Here is a 25,574-nt window from a genome sequence, read left to right on the forward strand (position 1 = left end):
GAATACTAGTGGAATTGTCTGCACGGTGTTTAGTTTCTCTTAATCAAGATTACTAGACGATAGAATTCAAGAACTAGTTCCATGCTATCATTTCATGTATCGATAGTCATTTAAAAGTAAAGACTGTCATGCCAAAAAACAAAAGAAACGCAGTTCGAGGCTCAGCTGCTAAGCTGCTCGTTGGTCATAGAACCACTTTGCTAAATAATAATTTTATACACCCCCCACTCTGTGGTCGCTTATGAGATTTAATCCCTGATTCTAGTCCTTAAGCAAAATAAAACACAACCATTAGGCCTCTCCCTGTGGGAATGAGGCTGGTGGCGGAGACCCCACGGAGGAGCTCGCGCTCTCAGCCACGTCCGGACCGGTCCCCGCCTTCGCCCCGCCCAGTCGTCCCTTGAGGTCGCGGAGATCAGGCTCCTAGAGGCGTGGCCACGCCCCACCCATCTCCCTTGAGCTCTCGCAGGCTAGACCCAGGCTCCGCCCCCAAGCCAAGGCCCTGGCCCCTCCGCCTACACCCCCGCAGGCCCCGCCTCCTAGCCCCGCCCCTCCGCCTGTTACTGCGAGGGCCCGTCCCCTAGGCCCCACCCCCCTGCCCCGCCCCCCATCCCCCTCCTGCGCCTGCGCAGGCCCGCTCCCCGAGCCTGGCCAACCATGGTGAACCTGGGCTTGTCCCGGGTGGATGACGCCGTGGCCGCCAAGCACCCGGTGAGAAGGCCGGCCTGGGACCCGGGCAGGCCTCAGGCCTCAGAAGCTGGCCTGAGCGAGGCGGGGGACTGGGGCGGGGCGCTGGGGAGGGGGGGGCCCTCGTCAGGGAAGAGTGGCGAAGGCTGGGGGCACCCATTTGCTATGGGGCTCGGCGTCCGGGTGAGCATAGGGGAGGTGGGACGTGTCCAAGCGCCCAGGGTCTCCTCCACAGCCAGGGTGTGCCCAGAGGAGGGACAGGAGAGGCGGTGAAAGAAGAGGGCAGGGAACCGAGCCTTCACCCCCGCCCTGCCACCCTAGGGACTCCGGGAATATGCCGCGTGCCAGTCGCAAGCCTTCATGGAGGGCGTTTTCGCCTTCATCACAGGTAGGCTGCACCAGGTGTCCTGCGGCGCAGAGAGAACGCACCCTCCTGCCCCGCCCTGGCTCCCCAGCAGGGGGCGCAAGTCACCTGCCCTCAGGTGCTGGGGGCCTGGCAAGGTGTGCCCCCGGCCAGCCCCGGGTACGAGTTGACTGATGGGACCTCGGCTCCTTGCAGGCACCGGCGCGGCCTTCGGCTTCCAGGTGTTCATTCAGAGGAAGTTTCCGTACCCTTTGCAGTGGAGCCTACTAGTGGCTGTGGGTGGGTACTTCGGGGCCCCTGCCTGGGCTCTTTGTGGGGTGGGCTTCTGCTAGGGTTGGGGGCTGTGGTTCTGCATCTGTGACTCTGACATGGAGCCCCAAGTCTTGGTGGGAGCCCCACCTGAGCCCACCCACCACATCTGCCAGGAACTAGCTCAGTCTCACCCTGAGAAACACAGAGACCCCAATCCCCTCTTCCACTCACTGCTCCACAGTCGCCGGCTCCTTGGCCAGCTACGGAGTGACAAGAGTGGAGACAGAGAAATGCAACAACCTCTGGCTCTTCCTGGAGACCGGGCAGCTCCCCAAAGACAGGAGCACAGGTGAGAAGAGCCTGGGGGTTAGCGGGAAGTGGATGCCACGGCTCCAGTGCCCAGGGTTTTAGGCAGCCAAGCCTGGGTGCCCCCCACCACCATGATAGGCTAGACAAGCTCTCTCCCTCTGGCCCAGCCTTCTCAGCATGTGACTCCCAGGGCTGGAGCCGGGGGTGTGCACAGTAGACAGATCGTGAAGAGCTCCCTTTGCTGGAGGAAGAGCCAAGAGGGGCTGGGGTACCCCTGAGATGGAGAGGAATCGTGCAGAGTGAGGTGCATGGGAAGGCCACAGCCAGCCACGTGGACACCCACAAGGAGTGAGGCTGGACTGGGAGGCTCTGCATTGGACCCAGGCCTGGCCCCCACTGCCTGCTGTCCTTCTTATGGGACCCAGTTTTTGCCATGATAAAATGGGTGCAGGGACTCCAACCCACGACAATGTGGTTCGAGCTTGTCTCTCTTTGGCTCTTACAGATCAGCGAAACTAGGAAGGCTCCAGCTGGGGCACAGACGTTGGGAGCAGGAAGAGTCCTGGAACACAGCCTTCATGCCCCCCAGCCCCCCTCCCCACACCCTAGTGTGTCCCAACCATATCCTCTGTCCACATGCATGGCCAGGCCTAACCAGCCCCTGCAGACAGCTTCTGCCCCCACCTGGGACGCGCCCAGGAGGCTGTAGCAGAAGGGGCTCTCCCTGGGTGGTGGTTCTCCTCCAGGTTATCGGGATACATGGTCTGCACTGCCAGCAGAGAGGGTGTGTCTGGGAGCCCCCACCTAGGGCTTGTGCACTCTAATTCCCTTTCTGGACCCTTTACCTCCAACAAGTCACAAGGTGACAGCTGGTGCTAGGGTGTGTGGTTAATAAATGGCTTATCTTCCTGTCCACCTGAGTTTCCACCTGGGCAGGTGAAAAACAAATCAGAAGGGTAAGATGATGACAGGTCACATGACACCTTTATTACCCTGCAGTTGATATATGAGGTTCACATATAAGTTATATACTGAGGACGTACAGGGAAGTTCCCAACACTGAAACCCAGAATTAGACTTTTGCACCAGCCCTGTAGGCCACATGAGAACACCACAGCCTCTCTGTATGGGGGTCTGCATCTGTAGCACTTGGCATGTAGGGGTCAAAGCTAAAGGGGTGAGGCAGGCCAGAGCTTGGCTGCTGGGAGAGGAGGGCATATGGGCTACACCCACCTGCCTATCATTCCACACTTGTCTATTAGCCGAAGTGACTCCGCAGAGGCAGAGCTAGCCTGAGAAGGAAAGCTGCTGAGTGGGCAAGTCTACCCACAGCCCCAGCCCTGAGAGAAGGAAGAGGTGGACACCACACAATCTCAGCCAGCCCATCGTGGTCACAGCTGGTTCCCGGCAGCACCGAGGCCCATAGCCCTACCCCTGCTCCAGCCCCTACCTCACCTTACCAGTCACTGGAAAGAAAGAACTGAGTACTGAGTTCCTACTGCATCTTCAAAGTGACAGGAAGCTCAACATGACTGGCTTCAGCAAGATGGAGCTGTATTTTTCTGGGTTTTGTTGGTTTTTTTTTTTTTTTGAGACTGAGTCTTGCTCTGTCACTCAGGCTGGAGTGCAGGGGCGTGATCTCGGCTCACTGCAACTTCCATCTCACCAGTTCAAGCGATTCTCCAGCCTCAGCCTCCTGAGTAGCTGGGATTACAGGCGCCCGCCACCATGCCCCGCTGATTTTTGTATTTTTAGTAGAGATGGGGTTTCACCATATTAGCCAGGCTGGTCTGGAACTCTTGACCTCAAGTGATTCACCCACCTCGGCCTCCCAAACTGCTCGGATTACAGGCCTGAGTCACTGCGCCCCACCGAGCTTCATTTTTCATGTAAAAGTCCACATGGGTGGTCCAGGGTTGACAGGGAGTCAGGGACCCGGCTCTTTTCAGTCTGTTCCTGCTGCAGTGGCCTTCGTTCCCAAATATGCCTCATGGCCTCAGGTGGCTGCACCAGCTTCGGCCATTGTGTCTTTATGTCATCTGAGAGGGAAGAAAGGGCAGCTTGTGGCCACTGCTGATCTCTGTTGGCCTGAACAAGGTCGTCGGGAGCACCCACTGCCGGGAGCTCAGGAAGGCAGACTTGCTCTGGGCAGCCATGCACCCACTAACATTCAGGTGTTTTATATCTGAGGAAGGACAGCAGGTAGTCTCTACCTCAGCTGGATTCCAAGCTTGCACCCCAAAAAAAGGGGAGGTGAGCAGACCACACCTTTAGGGTCATCCGAGCACCCTGAGGGTAAGGCCTGGCTTGCTGATCCTGGAGTTTGCCTGGACTGGCTTTCCAAAAACAGTGACCAGAAAAGGAAGGGAACTGTGTGAGAGCTCGCAGAGGAAGACGCTGCGACAGCACGGGCAAAGGCCAGTCAGGCGGGCTTGGGTCCCCTAAAATTCCTGTATGAGGCCCTGATCCCCAGGACCTCAGCATGTCACTGTATTTGGAGATGGGGCTTTACAGAGGCCATTACGGTAAAAATGAGGTCATTGGGGTGGGCCCTAATCCAATGGACTCGTGTCCTCATAAGAAGACGAAATTAGGACACAGACACACAGAGGAATGACCACGTGAGGACATGGGGAGAAGATGGCGTCTGCAAGCCACGGAGAGGGGCCTCAGGAGACACCAGCCCTGCTCACCCGGCTTTCCGCCCGCAGCCTCCAGGCTGCTGTTCATACCCCACAGTCCATGGCGCCTTGTTTTTATTTTTTTGAGACAGAGTCTTACTCTGTCGCCCAGGCTGGCGTGCAGTGGCACGATCTCAGCTTGTGGGGTCAAGCCTTACAGGGTTGTGAGGTGTCCCCATTGCTGTGCTTAGGTGCAGGATCCAAGAAATAAAGACACAGAAGGACAGTGCAGCTGGGCTCAGGGGGCCTGGCCAACTAAAGTGGAGACAGGCGAGGCCCTGAACGTCCAGGAGCATCTGTATTTATTGGGTATAGGTTAGCGGGCAAGGTAGTGAGTGGGGTCATCTTAAGGATAGTGATAGGGTCAAGACAGTCATGTAAGCAGTAAACAAGGGGTCCACCTCCATTAGGTCACCTAGGCTAGGTAGTGGGCAGTGCGCAGCAAGGGGTCCACCTCCATTAGGTCACCTAGGCTAGGTAGTGGGCAGTGCGCAGCAAGGGGTCCACCTCCATTAGGTCACCTAGGCTAGGTAGTGGGCAGTGCGCAGCAAGGGGTCCACCCCCATTAGGTCGCCGAGGCAAGTGCACAGTGGAGGGGGTGCAGTGTGCAACACTTCTTATCCAGGGGCAGGCTACTTCTAAGGAATTCTATAGGAGGATGCTTTGAGTCAGCACAGTAAAGAGCTGGCAGGGTCTACAGCCATCTGCTGGCAGCTTCCAGTGATTTCTATACGATGCTTTGAGTCAGTACACAGCAGCATGGCTGGTGGGGTATACAGCCACCTACGTGCAATTATACCTGTGGGGTTTTAAGCCCTGCGATGCCCGCACGCTTGCTGGCCTGAGGCCAGCCTTCCACAAGAACTGAATGCAAGGTACTGCAACTCCTTTTCAGGAGTGACTTGCTCCAAGCCTGCCATGATACTGAACGCTGCCGCCTGGCCGGCCTGCTATGTAGCACATGTGCTTTCAGGCAGAGGCACTACCGCCAGGCCATACATTCTTGTCCTGGTCTAACTGTTTTTCCCTTAAATCTTGCTCTGCACCATGTCTGCTCTAGACATTCCTCTGATAACTATAAACAAGATATGATTATGTATGTATGTATAGCTGTTTTTCCCTTAAATCTTGCTCTGCACCATGTCTGCTCTAGACATTCCTCTGATAACTATAAACAAGATATGATTATGTATGTATGTATAGCTGTTTTTCCCTTAATTCATGCTCTGCACCGTGTCTGCTCTAGACATTCCTCTGACTATAACATATAACTGAGTAGTAAGATATTCCTCAGGCATGAATTGTTCTGACTATAGATTAATATATGATATATATAAAGGATTATATACAAGGAAATAACTGAGTAGTAACACTATACACTAGGATATTCAGGCATTAATTGTTCCAGGGGTCTGCTTAGCTCTCCTTCCTCGGTGCCCACCCAGCTCCCTGCAACCTCTACCTCCTGGGTTCAAGGAATTCTCCCTCGGCTTCCCAAGTAGCTGGGACTACAGGCACACACCATCACACCGGACTACTTTTTCTATTTTTGGTAGAAACAGGATTTCTCCATGTTGACCAGACTGGTCTCGAACTCCTGACCTCTGGTGATCCACCCGCCTCAGTCTCCCAACGTGCAGGGGTTACAGGTGTGAGTCACTGTGCCCAGCTACTGCACCTTGTTATGACCACCTGAGCCTACTAAGGCAAGGCTGGGAAAAGGTACCCCATCAGCTCGTGCATACCCTATCGAGTTCCAGGCTGCTTGGTGCTCCAGGCACTTCCCTCTAAGGGAAGGGCGGAGCGGGTGCAGAGATGGGAACTAATCCCTTCTGACACAGTAATTCCCAAAGGAAAGTGGGGTAAAGCATCGTGGCTTCCAGGCAGCACGGCCAAGGTCAAGGACAGAAGTCAGAAGAGATAAGGCTGGGGTGTCCCAAGAGCCGGGTCACCCAGGGCATGGAGTCTGGACTTGGGGCTGGAGGTGGGAGTGCAGACGGAGGTCCCGTAAGGCAGGAACAGAATAACTTTAGGAGGCTCACCCAGCTGCTTCGTGGAGGACAGATTGGGGCATGGGAGGGACCAGGGAGGGAACCTGGTGCAGGTGCGGGGTGCTGGTGCTGCTGACCCATCACAAACCTCCCCCTCAAAGAAAGCAGCACATGTGCCCAGCAGAGCTCCTAAATCTCGGGCAGCTGCCAAGAGACTCGTTTCAGTTAGGACACAGGTCCAGAAGCTGCCCCAAAGTGAATCAAATGATTTTCCGGAGGCTGCCCCAAGGTGGCTGGGGGCAGAGTGCAGCAGGGAGGCCCTGCAATTCCAGGGTTGCCCAGGCAGTGAGAACCCTGGCTCTCCTCATAATGCACTGAGGTTCTGGGGACAGTCTGAGTGGCAGCTCTAAGCAAGCCAGAGCCCAGGGAGGCTTTGAGGTACACAGGGTCACTGGGGGCAGCCATGAGGAGGCACAGCGAGACAGAAGTGGAGGAGCAGACCCAGGAGCTGAAGACTATCACTCGGCTCCAGGGTGAGCCTGCATTGCTGCAACCAGCCTGCCGTGCCCGCCTGGGGCTCGGGGTTTGAGGGTGCACAACTTTTAGGGGTTTGTTTTGTTTTGAGATGGAGTCTCTGTCATACAGGTTGGAGTGCAGTAGCACAATCTCGGCTCACTGCAACCTTCACCTCCCAGGTTCAAGTGATTCTCCTGCCTGAGCCTCCTGATTAGCTGGGACATCAGGCGTGTGCCACCACACCCAGCTAATTTTTGTATTTTTATTATTTTTAGATGGAGTCTTGCTCTGTCACCCAGGTGGAGTGTAGTGGTGTAATCTCAGCTCACTGCAACCTCCACCTCCCGGGTTCAAATGATTCTCCTGTCTCAGCCTCCCAAGTAGCTGGGACTACAGGCATGTGCCACCATGCCCGGCTAGTTTTGTATTTTTAGTAAAGACAAGGTTTCAAGCTGTTGACCAGGCTGGTCTCAAACTCCTGACCTCAGGTGATCCGCCCATCTTGGCCTCCCAAAGTGCTGGGATTACAGGCGTGAGCCCTGTACCTGTCCACTGAGAGCCCTTCAGACAGCCGCTGCTGGGCAGTGGAGTGGTGTCCCCCAGGACAGGGTGGGAGGAAGGATCTTGGCCGTGGAGGTGGCATCCCCGCAGACCCAGGGCCTCCCTAATTCAAGCCTCTCCCAGAGGATTCCAGGTCAGGCCCTTGGCCCAATCCTGGCCACTCTGACCCCTCCACCTGCCCACAGAGCAGTGTCGGGCCCTCCAGATCCAGGGGGTGAAAGAGAGTATGAACCAGAACAAAGCCACGCTGGCACTCCTGCACAGCAAGATCCGCCGCGGGGCCCAGGACTGGGCTTTGGCCAAGAAGGTGCACAAACCCGGCTCCTCCCCACTGCCTGGGGAGCAGGGCAGGAGCAGAGGACACACAGGTGGAGGGTGGGCCCTCCTCTCCACCCCCACCCTGACTTTCCTGGAGCCAGGGGACATGAGAGGAGGAGCTATGCTAGAACCTGTGCCCAGGGCTCCAGTCACCCCAGAGAGCTTGGCATCTGTAAGCCCACATCCTGCATCAGGGCCCCTCTGGCTCTCCAGCCAGCTAGGGGAAACCTGGGCCCTCCTCTGCATGCCCACCTTCCCCCAACCCCGTCACATCCGAGCTTGGGTGGCCAGGATGGGGTCCCGCGGCGTTCTGCTCCTCATGGGAGCAGGGGGTCTCCTGCTGGGCTCGCACGGCATACAAGAGGCCCTGGGGGGAATGCCTGCAGGGGCCGCCGACTGGGGGGGTGCGCAAAGGGCCCGCCACAGCTCAGCCGCCACTGCTCTGCAGTATGACCAGTGGACCATCTCCAAGGCCTGCGGGAAAAACGTGCCCTTGCGGCTGGCGCACTGCCGCAGCACCATGGAGGTAATCAGGCACGTGGGGCCTCGAGACCCAACCCTCCCCACCCCTGCCAGCGCACGCCCCCCACTAGATGTTGCGGAGCGGACGAGGGATGGAGCAGGTGCCCAGCCCCAGGGTCCCTGTGGGGTTGCCACGAGCCTCCACCCGCCTCCTGCTGGCGGGCTCCATCTCTGCCCCCTGCGCACCCACGCGCGGGCGGTGCCCTTCCCGACCCAGGTGGCGCAGGAGAAGCTGCGCAAGTACGTCTTCGACCGCGTGAACGCGCACAATCTGCTGATCCACCTGGTGCGGCGGCGCGAGGAGAAGCTGGAGAGCATGCATCTGGAGCTGGCCAGCCTGCGGAGCCAGCCCGACGCCAGCAAGGAGGAGCTGCGGCTGCTGCAGGTGGGAAGGCGGGGCTGGGAAGACGGGGCGGGGCCACCGGGGCAGGGCTCGCGGGAGGGGGCGAGCTGGGAGAGCACAACCCCCTCCGAAGAAAGCCCAGGCCGGACGCCCTCTGGGCGGCTGGTCCCCAAGCGCTCTCACCGCGCCCGCGGTCCGCCCCAGATCATCCGCCAGCTGGAGAACAACATCGAGAAGACAATGATCAAGATCACCACCAGCCAGAACATCCACCTGCTGTACTTGGACCTGCTGGATTATCTGAAGAAAGTGAGCTCAGCGGCCCGGGAGGGGCGGGTCCGGGGCTGGGGTCTGGGAGGGGCGGAAGCGTCCTGAGCTCTGCTTGAGCACCGGCTATATAGGACGTCGAAGCATGTGGAAGATGTTTTTTAAAACTTCATTTCTGGGCTGGGCGCGGTGGCTCACGCTTGTAATCCCAGCACTTTGGGAGGCCGAAGCAGGTGGATTACGAGGTCAGGCGTCCACCTGGCCCAGATGGTGTAACCTTGTCTCTACTAAAAATACAAAAGTTAGCCGGGCGTGGTGGCGCCTTTAGTCCCAGCTGCTTGGGAGGCTGAGGCAGAGAATTGCTTGAACCTGGGAGGCGGAAGTTGCAGTGAGCGGAGATCGTGCCATTGCACTCCAGCCTGGGTGACAGTGCGAGACTCCAGCTCAAAAAAACCCAAAAGCTTCATTTTTGGCTATTTCAAAGAAGCACATCGCGGGGGTGTATCAGAATTCTTTGGACTTTGTTGCACGTAGTAAATGATTTAGTATCGTTCCTATTTTGCCCATCACCTTCTGCTTGCCTGGGCCTCTGACAGACGGGTCCTGCCGCCTCAGAAAGTCCTTGCACTGTTGAGGGTTGCCCGCGCCTGTAAGCAGAGCTTGTTGCCGTCCCAGCCAGCCCACCCACCCTGCTTCCTGCAGACGAGGCCAGAGGCAAACAGCGGTTCAACTGTGAGGCAGGGCCCCCTTCACGGAGGCTAAGCACTGCCCCCTCAGCCGCTCACAAAGCAAAAGCTGCTCCAGGTGGACTATAGGTGTGGAGGGAGAGTGCTTTAGGTGCGCTAAGAGTGAGTGTGAGAACGTGAGCACGTCTGTGAGCGTATGAGCGTGAGAGAGCACGTGAGCATGTTTGTGAGAACGTGCGTGAGTGTGCATATGTGAACCCATGACAGCATGTATGTCAGCACGTGAGTGTGCATGTAAGCGTGCTTGAGCATGTGAGAGCATGTTTGAGAGCACGTGTGAATATGTATGTGAGAGCATGAGAGCATGTGTGTGAGAGCCCGTGTGTGGATGGAGCACAGAGCCAGCTGGGAAAGGGGGCAGGGGAAGCTCCCAGACACCTCACCCTAAGACTGGGCGAAGGGGTGCTCTGGAGAGCCATGCTTCAGGAAGGTGACCGCATGGAAGTGCAGTCTAGGAGGACGGTGGTGAGTGGGGGTGGCACTGCAGCAGTTTTCTGCTGCTGTCTCAGCCCAGGTGGCTCCTAGCTCCGTCCTTCTTCGTGTCCCTCTTGCCTTGGCCCCTGGTCCTGTTGGCTCACCTGGAAGCCCTGCCCTTCTTTCCTTCCTGGGCCCACACCCCTGTCCACGCCCCTCCTGCTGGTGCTTTCTGTACCCTAGTAGCACCTTCTTCTGTTTAGAACATACACACTTAAAAAACAATAATTCCCGGCCCGGGCATGGAGGCTCATGCCTGTAACCCCAGCACTTTAGGAGGCCAAGGTGGGTGGATCACCTGAGGTTGGGAGGTTGAGACCAGCCTGACCAACATGGTGAAACCCCATCTCTACTAAAAATACAAAAATTAGCCGGGCATGGTGGTGTGTGCCTGCAATCCCAGCTACTCAGGAGGCTGAGCCATGAGAATCCCTTGAACCCAGGAAGCAGAGGTTGCAGCAAGCCAAGATCTTGCCATTCCACTCCATCCTGGGTGATAGAGTAACAATCAGTCTCACAAAAAAAACAAACACAGTAATTCCCACAGTCATCCATATTTTTAAAAAATAATTCTAGGCCCAGTGTGGTGGCTCACGCTTATAATCCCAGCACTTTGGGAGGTCGAGGTGGATGGATCACCTGAGGTCAGCAGTTTGACCCCAGCGTGGCCAATGTGATAAAATCTCATCTCTACTAAAAATATGAAAATTAGCCAGGCATGGTGGCATGTGCCTGTAATCCCAGCTACTCAGGAGGTTGAGGCATGAGAATTGCTTTAACCAGGAGACAGAGGTTGCAGCAGTGAGCTGAGATTGTGCCACTGCACTCCAGCCTGGGCAAGAGTGAAACTCCGTTGCAAAAAAAAAAAAAAAAAAAAAAAGATTCTACACTTACAGGTATTAAAAACAAAATACTAATAGCAAAGCTATCCTGGGCTGTATACTTCCATTTATACTCTCAATTCATCCTGACGGCAACCTTCTGAAGAGCCGTTATCACCCTCTTACAGATGGGGATACTCAGAGAGGTTAAATTAACGTTAATGTCACACAGCTAAGCTAGCTTGTCAGAAGCGGCCTTGGCCTTGAATCCTGACTCTCTGACCCCAAGCCCATGTCCTGATCCCTCTGCTTCACTTCAGAGCAAAGCTGCTCCCAAACCTCCTGGGTTTCAGAATCGGCTTTCTCCACAGAAGATCATTTAGGCACAGCCTCTTTCAGTGTCTCTGGGTTGCTGGGCCCCGGGTGGTGGGAGTCCACCAGGCCAGCACGGTCCACTCCCCATGAAACATTTCCTTTCATCCGTTTTATGCCTGGCGGGGAGGGGGCTGGGGCCACAGAGCAGTCCTCAGGGGTCTGAGTCTGGGGGTGACGGCTGCGGGCAGCTGCAGCCCACTCTGTAGGGGCCACAAGAGAACCCCACTCAACACAGGTGCTGGCTGGATACCCCACCGAGCTGGACAAGCTGCAGAACCTCGTGGTCACCTACTGCTCGGAGCTGTCGGATATGAAGATCATGTCCCAAGATGCCATGATGATCACAGATGAGGTCAAGGTGAGCTAAGGGCCCAGGGCTGGGGGCCCTCCAGGGCTGGCTCTCTCAGCTCTTCCTGGCCAGCGTCCCTCAGGAGACCCCCACACCCCAATGCCTATAATCCCTGGCAGGATCCAGTGGCCAGCCCTGCCAGCCTGCTCTGCTCATTCGCTGGACAGAGCAGGTCCCGTCAGGCCAAGGAGCCATAAAGTAGAGGAGGCAGAGAATCGGCCAGGGCAGAGCAGGGGTCCCCGCCCACCTAGTCTGTATCCCCCAAGGCCCTGCCAGGCTCTGGGGATACAGCAGGGACCAGGACAAGCAGGCCCGGCCCTCCTGAAGTGGGTGGCACTCATCCAACAGTCCATGAAGAAATGCCACACAGCCCCAGGGCCAGCCTGGCAGAGAGAGGTGGGCGGCGGATGGCTTTCCAGGGAGGCATTGCTTGAGCTGGGCTCAGGGAGTGGACCTGCAAAGGTGGAGGTGCCAGGGCTGGGGAGGAGGAGGTGAAGGCCTGGGCCAGGAGGGGCGTGGTGCGCAGAGCAGCATGTGGCCACGGCAGTGGAGGCTGCTGGGCCGGGGACTACGCACTGACCTGGAGCCCTGGGAGGAGGTGGAGGGAAGATGTGACCAGGTCTATGCTTCAGAGAGGGTGCACTCAGACTGCGGAGAAGGTGCCAGGGCAGAGGCACTGATCACCTGGGCAGGTCGGGGTGAAGGGGTGGCCAGGAGTGACAGAGCCGAGACGTTCTCAAGAGGCAGCCCCACTAAGCTCTGGCAGCAGGAGTGGCAAGAGTGAGGGTAGGCTCTGGGTTGATGAGCAGGGGTGGGCAGAGGATGGTTTTAGCTACCCAAGGGCATGCTGAAAGAGGCCAGGTTTTGGGGAGGAGGATGACTCTATCAGGCAGGCTCAATCTGATTTTGTGAGTTTTCCATGGACCTGGCCAGGAGGCAGCTGCGGGCCAGGGGCTGGAGAGCAGTGGAGCATCTGGGCTGGCATGTGCTCCGAGAGGCATGGGCAAGTGTGGGTAACCCCCATATAGGCACCAAGGAATGAGAGCTAAGCAGAACCCTGGCACAGTTAGGGCTTGAGGAATATCTCACTGTATAGTGTTACCACTCAGCTGTTTCCTTTTATATAATCCTTTACATAATCATATGTTAGTTTATAGAATTAGGGCTTGACGAATCCCTTTATATAATCCTCTACATATAATCATATAATAGTTAATAGTATGAGTGCCTAAAGAACATTTCCCTACATATATACCTATAATTATATCCTAATTCATATCGGAGGAATGCCTAGAGTGGACACAGTGCAGAGCATGAATTAAGGAATAAGAAGCTTATCATTGGAGGAATGCCTAGAGTAGACACAGTGCAGAGCATGATTTAAGAGAAAAACAGTTATGCCAGGACAAGAATCCATGGCCCAGGCGGCAGCGTTCAGTATCATAAAGATACCCTCCTACCCTAGGTGACCTAATGGGGCTTGACCCCATGTTTTATTGCTCTGTATGGCAGGCTTGGGGCGAGAGCCACTCCTCCTGATAAAGGAGTTGTAGGACCTTGCTCCAGTTCTTGTGGAAGGCTGCCCTCAGACCGGCAATCCACCTTGGTGACCGTGAACTTTATCAGCTCTTGCTACTGTGCTGCTCAAAAAGCATCTTCCCATAGAAACCACTGGAAGCTGACAGAAGGTGGCGGTAACTCTGACAGCTCTGTCACTGCTATGTGATTTAAAGCATCCTCCTATAAATCTTCTTAGAAGTAGTTTGACCACAGATAGAAGTATTGCACACTGCGCACGGCCCACCTTCATACCTCGGTGACCTAATGGGGGTGGACCCCTTACTGCGCATGGCCCTTGCCTTCGTGGGAATGGGCCCTTTGCTGTGCACTGTGCACCTCCTGGCCTAGGTGACCTAATGGGGCTGGACCCCATGTTTTATTGCTCATGACCCTATCACTATCCTTAAAGATGACTTCACTCACTGCCCTGCCCCCTAATCTATACACAATAAATACTCATGCTTCTGGACATTTGGGGCCTCGACTGACTCCGCTTACAGGTGTCGTGGCCCCCTAAGCCAAGCTCCGTTTTTCTTGTACTTCTGTGTCCCGTCTCTATTTCTCGGATCCTGCGCCTCAGCACAGCATAAGGCTCACCCCACAACCCTGTGGGGCCATCAGCCCTACATCCGAGCAGGGCCCTGAGCAGAGGCAGCCATGGGCAGGGGCATGGGTGGTTTAGGAAGAGGGTGTGGCTGGTGGTGGGGAGGCATCTTCCAAGTCTAGTGAGGTGAGGATGGCCAATGGCTGCTGGCTTCAGTGCCATGAGGGCCCTTATTGAGACAGTCACTGACCCCTGCCCACCCCATGTCCTCAGAGGAACATGAGGCAAAAGGAGGCGTCCTTCATCGAGGAGCGCAGGGCCAGGGAGAACCGGCTCAACCAGCAGAGGAAGCTGATCGACAAGATCCATACGAAAGAGACCAGTGAGAAGTACCGGCGGGTGAGCCCCAGGCCCGGGCCACAGCAGCGGCGTGGACAGGCTCAGAGCCAGGGCCCCACAGTAGCGGGGTGGACGCAAGCTCAGGGCCGCAGGCCCCCACGACAGCTGGGTGGACGGGCTCAGGGCCGAGGGCCCCCACGACAGCTAAGTGGATGCAGGCTCGGGGCCACCACTCGGGCCCACTCCTTGCAAAGGATGTCTCATCCCCCTCCTCACCCCCCCACCTCCCATCAGGGCCAGATGGACTTGGACTTCCCCTCGAATCTGATGAGCGTGGAGACCCTGAAATGTAAGGGCTCAGCTCCCCATCTGCACCTCCCACAGTCAAGGTCTCAAGGAGAGGCTGGCACTGGCTCAGGCCAGCGGGTCAGGTCACCCCGGGGCCAGGTGTGGCATGCGGTCACCAGGGGAAAGGAAGGATGAGTCCCTGCCTCTCCCTGCAGAGGCTGACAGCCTGCAGCCAAATGTGGCCTCAGAGATCCTGGCCCCAGCACCCAAGGGCTCCATACCCAAGGGCCCAGTCCCCAGTGACTGCAGAGGATGGGCACCCCGGCACCTAAGCTACCTCTGAGAAGCACTGCTGAGCCCATCATGCCACATGGCTCCCCATCTGCCCCTGCTCTGGGGCTGCCGGGACATCCCTATAGGGCCAGGCTGAGGAGGGAGCAGGTCTGGGGGTAGGCACCTCTGAAGGACACCTGTGCCTTGGGTGGCCTCCCCATCAGCTGGGTAGGTACAGAGGTGTCCAGTGGCCTTATACAGAGCCCATGAGCCAGCTCTGCATGCTGACTGCCCCTCCCCTCTGTTCTGCCAGTGAGAAGAAAGGAGACCTCCATGGCAGAAATGGAATACCAGACGCTCGTGACTGCTATGGTGGAGAAGGTCAAGAGCGCTGTGCGATGCTCTCACATCTGGGTAATGCTCCCTGGTGTTCGCAGAGCACGTCAGGAGGGTGGCTGAACGGGGATGGGGTCTGCAGGCGCTCTGGCATGGACATACAAAGTGGCAGCTCCCTGGGCCTTGCAAACCCTTTTATCTTAATCCCATCTGGGTTTATATAGATCTATCTGTCTATCTCTCTATATATACTTTTTTTTTTTGAGATGGAGTCTTGCTTTGTTGCTTAGGCCAGAATGCAAAGCCACTGCATTCTGCAACGTCCGCCTCCTGGGTTCAAGCCATTCTCCTGCCTCAGCCTCCCAGGTAGCTGGGACTACAGGCATGCATCAACATGCCCGGCTAATTTTTTTTGTATTTTTAGTAGAGATGGAGTTTCACCATGCTGGCCAGGCTGGTCTGGAACTCCTGACCTCAAGTGATCCACCCGCCTCGGCCTCCCAGAGTGCTGGGATTACAGATATGAGCCGCTGCGCTCGGCCCTCGGTTTATCATGACTAGGCCTTGAGCTCCCATCCACTGCCCTGACAAGCTTGTCCACTATCAGACAAGGGACTCAGAGTGACACAGTGTCCCTCAGTGATGGTCTCCTTATCTCTAAATGGGGTTATCTACTTTCTCTGCCTGCTGTAAGGGTTGCATGCAATGACACCCACCAAGCGCTTCACCCCTGCTGATCGTGGTGGCGCACACCTGCGGTCCCAGCTACTCAGGAGACAAGGGGGAGGACTGCTTGAGTCTGGGAGGTTGAGGCTGCAGTGAGCTGTGACTGCACTTGTGAATGAGTGCAGAGAATGTGCACTAGCCTCTGGGAGGGGCACAGAAGAAGCCAGTTCTGTGAAGCCCCCTGTGCCTGCCTTCCTGGCCCACACCTGCTTCTCCCTCCCCCAACCTGGCCAGGACATTGCTGGCCGCTTCCTGGCCCAGAGGAACACAGAGGAGAACCTGGAGCTGCAGCTGGAGGACTGTGAGGAGCGGCGGCTGCGGCTGAAGGCCCTGGTGAAGCAGCTGGAGCTGGAGGAGGCTGTGCTCAAGTTCCACCAGATGCCCAGCTCCATCAGGTGCTCCCAGCTTCTGGGGCTGCGGGCCACCAACCAGGGTCCCACGAAGGCCCCTGGGCTGCAGCCAGGCTGGGAACTGAGAGTATATCCACTGCTAACAAGCCGGCGTGTCCCACAGAGGGGCTGGGGAGTGCACTTGCCCACACCTGAGCTTCTGAGTCCCTGACTTTAGCATAGCACCCAACTCAGGACGGGGCTCCTGGGTGGCCCTCGGGCCTGTGCCCCTCACTGCTGTGTCCCTGTTGCCCTCTGCAGCTTCAAGTCCATTGAGAAGAAGATGACAGACATGTTGAAAGAGGAAGAAGAGAGGCTGCAGCTCATGCACAGCAACATGACCAAGGGCCAGAAGCTGCTGTTGACCATCCAGATGGGCGTCGACAACCTCTATGCCCGGCTGATGGGCATCCCCTTGCCCTCCGCCCAGGTACCGGGAGTGGGGCGGAGCTGCTGTACACAGGGTCCCTGGGCAGGGCCACAGGGGAGATGAGACCCTCCTCCCCGACTGCAGAGAGAAGTGGTGCCCTCCGACACCCTCGATTTGTATAGCAAACTGGCGTACTGCGAGGGGAAGCTCACGTACCTGGCTGACAAAGTGCAGACGGTGTCCAGGACGGAGGAGGTAGCCCCGGGCTGGGAGGAACCTGCACAGTCCACGCCCCCTCAAAGCTGACAGCGCCCCGTTCAGAGTGTCTGCATGGTTGAAGGGGGCTCTGTCCTGCAGGCCAACACGAAGGTGAGGGACACCCTGGAGTCCTCGACTCTGAAGGAGAAATACAACATCAGGATCAGCTTTGAAGACCCGGAGGAGGACATGATCGGTACAAGTCTCGGAAAGGGGCCGGCTGCTGGCGGGTGGCTGGAGCGAGACCCTGGCTCACCTCCCACCAGGACACCCGGGAGGGACAGCAGGGCTACAGGGCGAGACCGTTGTACCTGCGGGACTATAATTGATGGAGGAGACTCGGTGATGCCCTGGGAGGAGGCTAAAGCCACTGAAATAACTTATGACTTCGTTTCTCGGAAAGGAGGGGCATGCCATGCCAGACAGGACGGCGGGAGAGGCGCCGGGGCTGGTTAAGAGCAGGGAGGAGCGCGGGGAAGGCCTGGGCCGGAGCCTCCAGGGGGTTTCCGCGGGAAGGACGAGGCAGGGCAGCGCCAGCAGCTGAGGAGGGGCTGGGCTGAGTCCTCCCGGCACGCGGGGGCTGTCCCCGGGGCAGGGCACCCGGCCGGGGTCGGAGGGCGGGGTGAGAGGCGGGCCGGGCGCCTGGGTGGGCTCGCCCCGGGAAGGCGCGTGCGAGCCGCCGTCTCCGCCAGCAGACACCTTCCAGTTCGCCGATGTGGACCACAGCTACGTCCCTTCGCGCGCCGAGATCAAGAAGCAGGCGCAGCGGCTGATCGAGGGGAAGCTAAAGGCGTCCAAGAAGAAGAAGAAGTAGCCCCGCCCGCCCCGCTCCCCGCTTTGTTACACAAATAAACATTTTTCCAGGACCACTGCGGGCGCCGGATCTCAGGGAGTAGCACGGGGCACGCAGGCCCCTGGGAGGCGCGGCGGGAGCAGACGGCCGGGGCCGGGAACTGCGCTCCACAACCGCCCGCGCATGCGCCGACCGCGCGCGCCGCGGCCCTTGGCCCTCGCGGCGCCCCGTAGCCTCGCGACCCCCCGGCGTCCCGCAAAGCCGGCGCCAAGATGGCGGCGCTGACGCCTGGAGTGTGGCGGTGCCTGAGGCCGCGGGGGCCGGAGCGGAGCCGCCGCGGCTGAGGTTTCCGAGCCGCCGCTCGAGGCCGCGCTCCACCACCGGGATCCTGGCCTCTGGCCGTGCCGGCTCCAGCCTCCAGGGAGGCCGGGGCCGCCGAGACATGGTGCGAGTCGCGCCGCTTCCCCGCCGCCGCTGAGCTTGCCGGCCGCTCCCGGGCTGGGACGTCCGAGCGGGAAGATGTTTTCCGCCCTGAAGAAGCTGGTGGGGTCGGAGCAGGCCCCGGGCCGGGACAAGAACATTCCCGCCGGGCTGCAGTCCATGAACCAAGCGTTACAGAGGCGTTTTGCCAAGGGGGTGCAGTACAACAGTGAGTGAGGCGGGCCGGGAGGCGCGGGGGCGGGAGCGTGAGGGCGGCTCGCGGGTCTCCGAGCCCAGGACCTGCCCCGGGCGCTGCGCGGTGGGCGTCGATCTCGTCTGCCCGCCTGTTGGGGGGTGCGCCGGGCCCGCCGGACGCTTTGGGAGCGGGGGCGCGGGCCAGGGGACAGGTGGAGAGGCCGGGCCGGGGCCGGGTCCTCGTGGCCCCTGAAGCGCGGGCCGTTTCCCAGCCCGCACGCGCCTGTTCATGTCGCTCCCGCCGCGCTGTGCAGTGGAGCGGGTCGGCGGCGCCCGGATTGGCCCGGCTGCCAGGTCTGGGGTGATTACATAACGCCAGGCAGAGCCCGCCGGCCCGGGGCGCCTTGTCCCCGACGCTCCACGGTGGCGAGCCCCGGGCACAGTTCACCTACAGGAGGAGCGGGGAACCCAGCCGGCCCTGATTTCAGCCGGGATTTTTCTTTGTTGACTTCCGTTTGAGTTTGAAGACGGAATATTAACTACGCCACACGTTCTCGCCCTTTTGTTTTTTTTTTTAAAGAAGCGTTTGTAAGGGGACATATTTAGAAAAGCTCCAGAAGGCACGGGCTGACTTTCGATTGTGGGGACATGGCATTCCCCCTGGGAAGAAGTCATTTACACACTCTTGAGAGCCTGGGACGCTCCCTTCCTTTGTTATAAATTATGTAAATTGTCCTCTTGACCTCTTTTGAGTTTTTCCATTTTGCGGGCTCTTTCCTGGTAGTCTTTAAACGCTCTTCTGTGGTTCCCTGCTTTGATATTGTCTTCTCTTAGCCGTTTCCGTGTATCTGTGAGATTTTAGGACTCTTCGCCTCTTCAGTTTCTGCCCACTTTAAGGGGAGCCTTATAGTCTTCACGATATTTCCATGGTAATGTAGGATTTTAGGAACTAATGATCAGAAAGACTCTTGTGCAGGTTTAAAAGCAAATTCATGAATGCGCCTGCCGTGTCCACGGGGACAGCGGTTGAGTTAGTCCAGGAGGACGGTGAGGATGTCGGCTTCCTTAGTCTTGGCCACTGACTAGCCTGTGAACAGACTCCCTGGGCCGCCCTCACCCTGACACCTTCAGCAGGAAACTAAATAAAACAGCTTAAAGATCAACCTGAGCATCTAGGTGTGAAAACTGGTGTCCAAAGCAGGGGCTGTACTGGCCTTTCTTATACTCTAGAACATACAAAAGAGATTTTGACGACATTCACATTGGAGTGCTCATCGAAAACAAAGTGCGGCTAACCACGCTGAGAAACAGAAGTGGATTATGTTGAAGACAAATTATCCATTCAGTTTGTGTTCAGTAACCCAAACATCAAAGGAACTTGAGGCTGTGGAGAAAGCTTTACTATTTTAAATCTCAGGACTCCTCTGGCCAGGAGCTCCTGGAAATCCTGTGGCAGCCCTGGAGCACGCTGAAGAAGTCATGACTGTAACATGCTGCATGTGTGGCTCTGTCTGGTAAGGAAAATAAAGCTGTGCATTTTGAATAAAAATAAAAGCAAGCTCATTTTAAATGTGTTATACTCGAAATTTTGTACTTATCTGACCTTCAGAGAAGAGTGTTGAGTCAAAATACTCAGTTTACACAAATTTTTAGACTCTGCATTTGGATCCCTTATTTAATTTTATTGCTTACAGTATTGGCTAATGTTGTAAGTAAAATTTCGATGCCACAAAAGAAATAGCACTCGAAGATAAATCCTCTCTGCAAGGCAGTTGACTTCTGCAGAAGGGTGCAGCCCACGGGTGGCGTAGTGGAGGCCGCATGCTTGAGCAAGCAGGGAAAGGCTACTTATGCCTGACGGGGTTGTCCGTACTGCTGTGCCATTCCCCTATTAGCTAGGGTTAGATCCCACAAGCTGGACTAAAACTGGCTGTTTTAAAGAGAGCAGGGGTCCCAGCTGGAGTGCAGGGTGGGTGTTTTGGCAGGAAGGATGGTTACCAGCAGGTCAGAGCAGATAGCCAGGGGTGACCTAAGTCAAAGAAGGTGACTGGAGCAGGTGACCAGGATGAGTCTGGATGGAGCGGGGACAGGGGAACAGATGTGAACCACTGATTAGAACCAGTGGAGAAGGTTGTTACTGGAATTACAGGAAAGCTAAACTTTAAAACAGAGAATTAAAGAATAAGACAGCTGAACATACGGACATGCTGATTCTTTGAAGAGAAACTTGGGATTCACTATATCTAACACTAGTGATATTAGGGCCCCTAGGAAATGGGGCCTGGAACTGGAAACTGCCCCTTCTGAAACAGCTCCCTGAGGAGTCCATTCTTGCATGTCCTGACCGAGTGTGACTAAAAAGGGCAGTGGGGTCCTTGAGAGGAGAAAAGCCAGCCTCCAGGAGCTGGAGAGCAGGTTATGATCTCCTAGAACTGAATGAAACGGGGTGAGACTGAGAAATCTGAATTTGTACCTAAATCTCATTTTAGAATATGTTTCTTTATGGTTGAATAATATGCAATTTTAAAACTTTTTGACTTTCTGTGTTAGAAACTTTCTAGTATTTACTCTCAACTGTTTTACTGAGGGTAACAGACCAGCAGTATGATAAGACAGAGTGGGGGTTTTTGAAGGTGAAAGTTTCTTTGAGCTGCTGCTGGTTTCCAGGAGTCTCTGGGCTGCCCTCCTGGGCCCTGCGTTTACTAGCGGCCCTGGCAGAGTCCCAGGACTCCCACGGGTTTAGAATCAAAAGTTGAATGAAACATTGACCACAGTTGATGAAAAAGGTCAGACTGTGTGGAATATTTGAGGAGATTTATTTTTGAGCCAAATATGAGTGACTGTGGCCTGTGACACAGCCCTCAGGTGACCCTGAGACCGTGTGCCCAAGGTGGTCAGGGTACAGCTTGGTTTTATACATTTTAGACAGACATGAGGCATTAATCAAATGTATTTAAGATATACGTTGGTTTGGTCCAGAAAGGTGGGACAACTTGAAGTGGGAGCTTCCAGGTTAGAGGTACGTTTCAAAAAAAATTTTTTTTTGCTGGGCGCAGTGGCTCACACTTGTAATCTCAGCACTTTAGGAGGCTGAGGCAGGTGGATCACCTGAAGTCAGGAGTTCAAGACCAGCCTGGCCAACATGGTGAAACCCTGTCTCTACTAAAAATACAAAAATTAACCGGGCATGATGGTGGGTGCCTGTAATTCCAGCTGCTCAGGAAGCTGAGGCGGGATAATCACTTGAACCCAGGAGGAGGAGGTTGCAGTGAGCTGAGATTGTGCCTCTGCACTACAGCCTGGGCGATAGACCCTGTCTCAAAGAAAACTTTTGCACCACCACACCCAGCCAATTTTGGTATTTTTTTTGTAGAGACAGGATTTTACTGTGTTGCCCAGCTGGTCTTAAAGCCCACTGCTCAAGCAGTCGGACACCCTTGGCCTCCCAAAGTGTAAGATATACGTTGGTTTGGTCCAGAAAGGTAGGACAACTTGAAGTGGGAGCTTCCAGGTAAGAGGGCTGTACCCAGCCCTCTTAACATTTTTTTGATTGGCAGTTGGTTGAAAGTTATTAAAAGAAAGGAATGGGCCGGGCGCGGTGGCTCACTGCCTGTAATCCCAGCACTTTGGGAGGCCAAGGCGGGTGGATCACGAGGTCAAGAGATCGAGACCATCCTGGTCAACATGATAAAACCCCATCTCTACTAAAAATACAAAAATTTAGCTGGGCATGGTGGCGCGGGCCTGTAGTTCCAGCTACTTGGGAGGCTGAGGCACGAGAATTGCCTGAACCCAGGAGGCGGAGGTTGCAGTGAGCCGAGATCCCGCCATTGCACTCCAGCCTGGGTGACGTGAGCGAAACTCCATCTCAAAAAAAAAAAAAAAGGAAGGAATGTCTGAGTTACAATAAGAGGTTGTGGAAACCAAACCAATGTTTTATCATGCAGATGAAGCCTCTGGGTTGGAGGCTTCAGAGAGAGAACAGATTAAGTTGGTTTTTGTTTTTGAGATGGAATCTCGCTGTCAGCAGGCTGTAGTGCAGTGGTAGCGATCTCATCACTGCAACTTCTACCTCCTGGGTTCATTCCCATCCTCCTGCCTCAGCCTCCTGATTAGGTGGGACTACAGGTCAGTGCCACCATGCCCACCTAATTTTTATGTATTTTTAGCAGAGATGGGTTTTCACTGTGTTGGCCAGGATGGTCTCAATCTCTTGACCTGGTGATCCACCCACCTCAGCCTCCCAAAGTGCTGGGATTACTGGTGTCAGCCACCCCACCTGGCCAGATCACGTTTCTTTTCAGACTTAAAGTCAGTGTTGATGTTAAATGCTGGTGAGCTTTTCCTGAATTCCAAAAGGGAGGGGGTGGTAATGAGGCTTGCCTGACTCCCCTCTTCCCATCTTGGCCTGAACCAGTGTTTGAGATGATTGGGAGGCCTTGGGATTTTAATTTTGGTTTACACAATTTTGAAATTATTTGCGTGTAAAGTGGAAGAAAGACTGTTGCCTGAGTTGGTCTGTTCCTTTCTACTGTGATTGGACACAAAACATCAGCTGTATTTGGTGGAGAGTTTTTCTGTGGAGTTGCTCCCGAGTGAGAATTACTGTGGAGTTCTGATACTGGCCTTGCCCAGGAGCTTGGACAGCCAGAATCCTCTCCAAGCAGACCTTGGTGCAAATTTAGAAATGGGACTTAGCAGGCAGGGCGCAATGGCTTGTGCCTGGAATCCAGCACTTTGGGAGGCCAAGGCAGGTGGATTACCTGAGGTCAGGACTTCAAGACCAGCCTGGCCAAGGTGGTGAAACCCCATCTCTACTAAAAATACAAAAATTAGCCATGTGTGGTGGTGAGTATCTGTAATCCCAGCTACTTGGGAAGCTGACAGGAGAATTGCTTGAACCCAGGAAGCGAAGTTTGCATCGAGTTGAGATTGTGCCACTGTGCTCCAGCCTGGGTGACAAGAGTGAGACTGCGTCTCATAAAAAGAAAAAAAAAAGTTAGATGCTTCATCACTGAGAAACTATTTGGAAGTTTGATTTCAAGGCCAGGCGCGGGGTGGCTCACGCCTGTAATCCTAGCACTTTGGGAGGCTGAGGTATGTGGATCACCCGAGGTCAGGAGTTCAAGACCAGCCTGGCCATCATGGTGAAACCCCATCTTTAAAAAAAAAAAGTAAGTTTGATTTCAGGGTAAAACAGCTTTTCTTTAGGAAATAAATCATAGCTGTGTCTACCAAATTATTTGACCTGTCCCAGGAGAGCTGATTTTCAAATTCCTGAACCTTTGTGGGCATTGATGCCATGTTTTTCTTTATAAGTTTTTCTCCTGGTGCATTTGTTCTTTTAGCAAATACTGAGTGTTCATCCGTGGAAAAAACAGACAAAAGTCTCTGCTCTTGGGAAGCTTATGGCTTCCACCCTCTAGCTTAGCATGGGAGAACAAACACTAAGCAATAAACATGGTAAACAAGTAAATTTCCTCTTACTTGGTCTAGGGTTAAGTGCTGCGGAAAGCAAACAGAGCCATGTTGGAGGCTCAGTGGTGCTCTCGGGTCAGGGTTACTTAGAGGATTGTGGCAAGAGGAAGGTGAGGTACTTTCTGGGCAGAGAGAGAGTCCCCAGGCAGTGGCCCTCGGGTCAGTGTGTTTCCTGGAGAAGGGAATGGTGGGGTAGAGTCCAGAGAGGCACAGGAGGCAGCCACAGAGGTGCTGCCCAGGTGGGGATGCAGGACAGGAAACCTTTCTGTTTATTTGCTTGTTTTTTTATTTGTAGGGAAAAAAATGGTTTCGTACATGGGATGAAACTATATAAATTCAAAACTTACAGATAAAGGTTAGCTTTGTCACTTTGAAAAGTTTATATGAATATCTAGTGAAAACCAACAAAGTATCACCCGTGAAATGTTATCCCGACAAATTTCCACCGAGACGGCAGAACTGTAGACTATTTTGGAATGTCCTCAGAAGGCTCTGTCGTCGATCAGGTCACAGTAAAAACCCCAGCACCCTTTCTTTCAAACAGGAGAGGGACAGAACCTGTTCAAACTTTCTTTTTTTGTTATGGCTTGTGGTCCCCTCTGCCTCCTCAGAGCCTTCCCCGCTTCTGCCCCCACCTCGTCCTCCAGAGCCACCTCTGCCTCTGTCACAACCCCCCAAAGGCACCTTCACCCTTAGGGTGGGCCCCGTCCAAGGTACCTTTGTTTCCCTTCATTTTACCATCTTCCGTGGCCTCCTTGGTGGCTTTGGCATCCTCCTCACTGTTGACGTCCACGACGCCACAGCCTTTGGAGTGCCCATTTTCCCCATTGGTGACTATCCTTGCCCAACAGAGCCGTCAAGTGACTGCTGTCTCTTCAGTGGTGTCCTCAGGCCTCTGACAGACAGTTTTCGATGGCTAGCTTCTGGCATGAGGTGATCCTTGCAACTCCAGCCTGATGGCTCTGCCACCAATTTCCCTTTTATTACCGGAATTTAAAACTTTTTGTCGTCTTCACCTGAAGCATACTCTAAATGAATGCATGCTCTTTAGACTGGCCGTTGTGGTTCTGGGGCACTTTGATAAAAGTGGCCTTCTCAGTACTTCTGACAAATTTCGCTGTCACGCTGTAGAGAGGCTGATTAGAGCTGGAGTTTTTCATTCATTACAAGTGCCGCTCTTCCTACCTCTGTAGTGTTGATTTTGACCTTTCTCTCCGTTGTAGTGCCAGGAAATAGATCACCATCCATCTCTGTTCCCTGCGTTTCTTCAGAGGTTTTCTCTGCATCAGCTTCTGTCTTAACCTCGGTGTAAGCAGCCCTTTACTCTTCCCATCCGTTCTGACTAATCCGATCTCCACAGCATCATCTTCAAACACTTCTTTTAATTTGTCCCAAGTGACTTTTTAAGGAAGATTTGTAGCCAAAAGTGTTCTCACATCTTGCTGTTTCTTACTGTCTTTTAGTTTAATTTCATTGCCAAAGTCTTTCAAACCAGTGAGTCCCAAAGCTTTTCCCAGGTCTTCAGCAGATGTAAAATCCACAGAGCCAAATTTCTAGTCATACCAGTTCTGACAGCCACAGCAGCAAGATCATTTTTAGCAAAAATATCATGGATACTAGTTATTCTTGTTATTGTTGTTGTTTTTTGAGATGGAGTCTTGCTTTATTGTCCAGGCTGGAGTGCAGTGGTGTGATCTCGGCTCACCACAACCTCTGCCTCCCGGATTCAAGCAATTCTCCCTCCTCAGGCCCCCCAGTAGCTGGGACTACAGGCACACGCCACCATGCCCAGCTAATTTTTGTATTTTTATTAGAGACAGGGTTTTACCATGTTGGCCAGGCTGGTCTCAAACTCCTGACCTCATGATCCGCCTACCTCAGCCTCCCAAAGTGCTGGGATTACAGGTGTGAGCCACCGCACCTGACCCTGGATACTAGTTTTTAACTCAGGAGCAGATTTGTTGAAGTTCAGGTTTTCAACAAAGATTGAAAGACATTCCAGCCTGGCCAACATGGTGAAACCTGACCA

General features: G+C 55.0%; 3 protein-coding genes and 1 pseudogene across 24 annotated transcripts in view; 3 read left to right on the forward strand and 1 right to left on the reverse strand.

The window, feature by feature from the left end:
* Window positions 1–636: 636 nt before the first annotated feature.
* TMEM141 (transmembrane protein 141) lies at window positions 637–2,527 on the forward strand. Of its 3 annotated transcripts, none has more exons than XM_078332491.1 (5): window positions 637–870; window positions 1,009–1,075; window positions 1,247–1,330; window positions 1,545–1,652; window positions 2,118–2,527. In XM_078332491.1, the coding sequence occupies exons 1-5, from the start codon at window positions 658–660 to the stop codon at window positions 2,129–2,131; spliced, it is 486 nt and encodes a 161-aa protein (XP_078188617.1). In that variant the 5' UTR covers window positions 637–657; the 3' UTR covers window positions 2,132–2,527. The 3 variants fall into 3 exon arrangements, with proteins under 3 accessions (XP_078188617.1, XP_002743494.2, XP_078188608.1); XM_002743448.6 differs by having other exon boundaries at window positions 637–711; XM_078332482.1 differs by lacking the exon at window positions 1,009–1,075 and having other exon boundaries at window positions 637–711.
* Window positions 2,528–6,674: 4,147 nt separating this feature from the next.
* Window positions 6,675–17,522, forward strand: CCDC183 (coiled-coil domain containing 183). Of its 7 annotated transcripts, XM_035263572.3 has the most exons (14): window positions 6,675–6,817; window positions 7,547–7,668; window positions 8,128–8,205; window positions 8,419–8,586; window positions 8,749–8,853; window positions 11,463–11,585; window positions 13,954–14,079; window positions 14,314–14,368; window positions 14,894–14,994; window positions 15,877–16,037; window positions 16,293–16,461; window positions 16,546–16,656; window positions 16,759–16,855; window positions 17,355–17,522. In XM_035263572.3, exons 1-14 carry the CDS (start codon window positions 6,748–6,750, stop codon window positions 17,471–17,473), a joined length of 1,605 nt encoding a protein of 534 aa, XP_035119463.1. In that variant the 5' UTR covers window positions 6,675–6,747; the 3' UTR covers window positions 17,474–17,522. The 7 variants fall into 7 exon arrangements, with proteins under 7 accessions (XP_035119463.1, XP_035119430.1, XP_035119456.1 ...); XM_035263539.3 differs by having other exon boundaries at window positions 7,547–8,205; XM_035263565.3 differs by having other exon boundaries at window positions 16,759–17,522.
* Window positions 17,523–17,689: 167 nt separating this feature from the next.
* The window catches only part of RABL6 (RAB, member RAS oncogene family like 6), a 33,067-nt gene continuing 25,182 nt past the window's right edge, over window positions 17,690–25,574 (forward strand). For all 14 annotated transcript variants that reach the window (XM_035263452.3, XM_035263502.3, XM_035263464.3 and 11 more), the window contains exon 1: window positions 17,690–18,101. In XM_035263452.3, the coding sequence (XP_035119343.2) occupies window positions 17,972–18,101 (130 nt within the window). In that variant the 5' untranslated portion in view covers window positions 17,690–17,971. The remainder of the gene's footprint in view (window positions 18,102–25,574) is intronic.
* Window positions 23,913–25,559, reverse strand: LOC144580838 (nucleolin pseudogene; annotated as a pseudogene).

The sequence above is a fragment of the Callithrix jacchus genome, chromosome 1 (genome assembly GCF_049354715.1).
Source record: "Callithrix jacchus isolate 240 chromosome 1, calJac240_pri, whole genome shotgun sequence".
Taxonomy (NCBI): domain Eukaryota; kingdom Metazoa; phylum Chordata; class Mammalia; order Primates; family Cebidae; genus Callithrix; species Callithrix jacchus.

What these genes read in the sequence shown, in the direction of transcription:
- TMEM141 (XM_078332482.1), top strand. Translation starts at nt 686, where the DNA reads ATGACGCCGTGGCCGCCAAGCACCCG. An exon ending in CCGTGGCCGCCAAGCACCCG is followed by an intron (nt 712 to 1,246) that starts GTGAGAAGGCCG and finishes GGCTCCTTGCAG; the next exon opens with GCACCGGCGCGGCCTTCGGC. An exon ending in GAGCCTACTAGTGGCTGTGG is followed by an intron (nt 1,331 to 1,544) that starts GTGGGTACTTCG and finishes ACTGCTCCACAG; the next exon opens with TCGCCGGCTCCTTGGCCAGC.
- CCDC183 (XM_035263522.3), top strand. Translation starts at nt 6,748, where the DNA reads ATGAGGAGGCACAGCGAGACAGAAGTGGAGGAGCAGACCCAGGAGCTG. An exon ending in GACTATCACTCGGCTCCAGG is followed by an intron (nt 6,818 to 7,546) that starts GTGAGCCTGCAT and finishes ACCTGCCCACAG; the next exon opens with AGCAGTGTCGGGCCCTCCAG. An exon ending in CGGTGTCCAGGACGGAGGAG is followed by an intron (nt 16,657 to 16,758) that starts GTAGCCCCGGGC and finishes TCTGTCCTGCAG; the next exon opens with GCCAACACGAAGGTGAGGGA.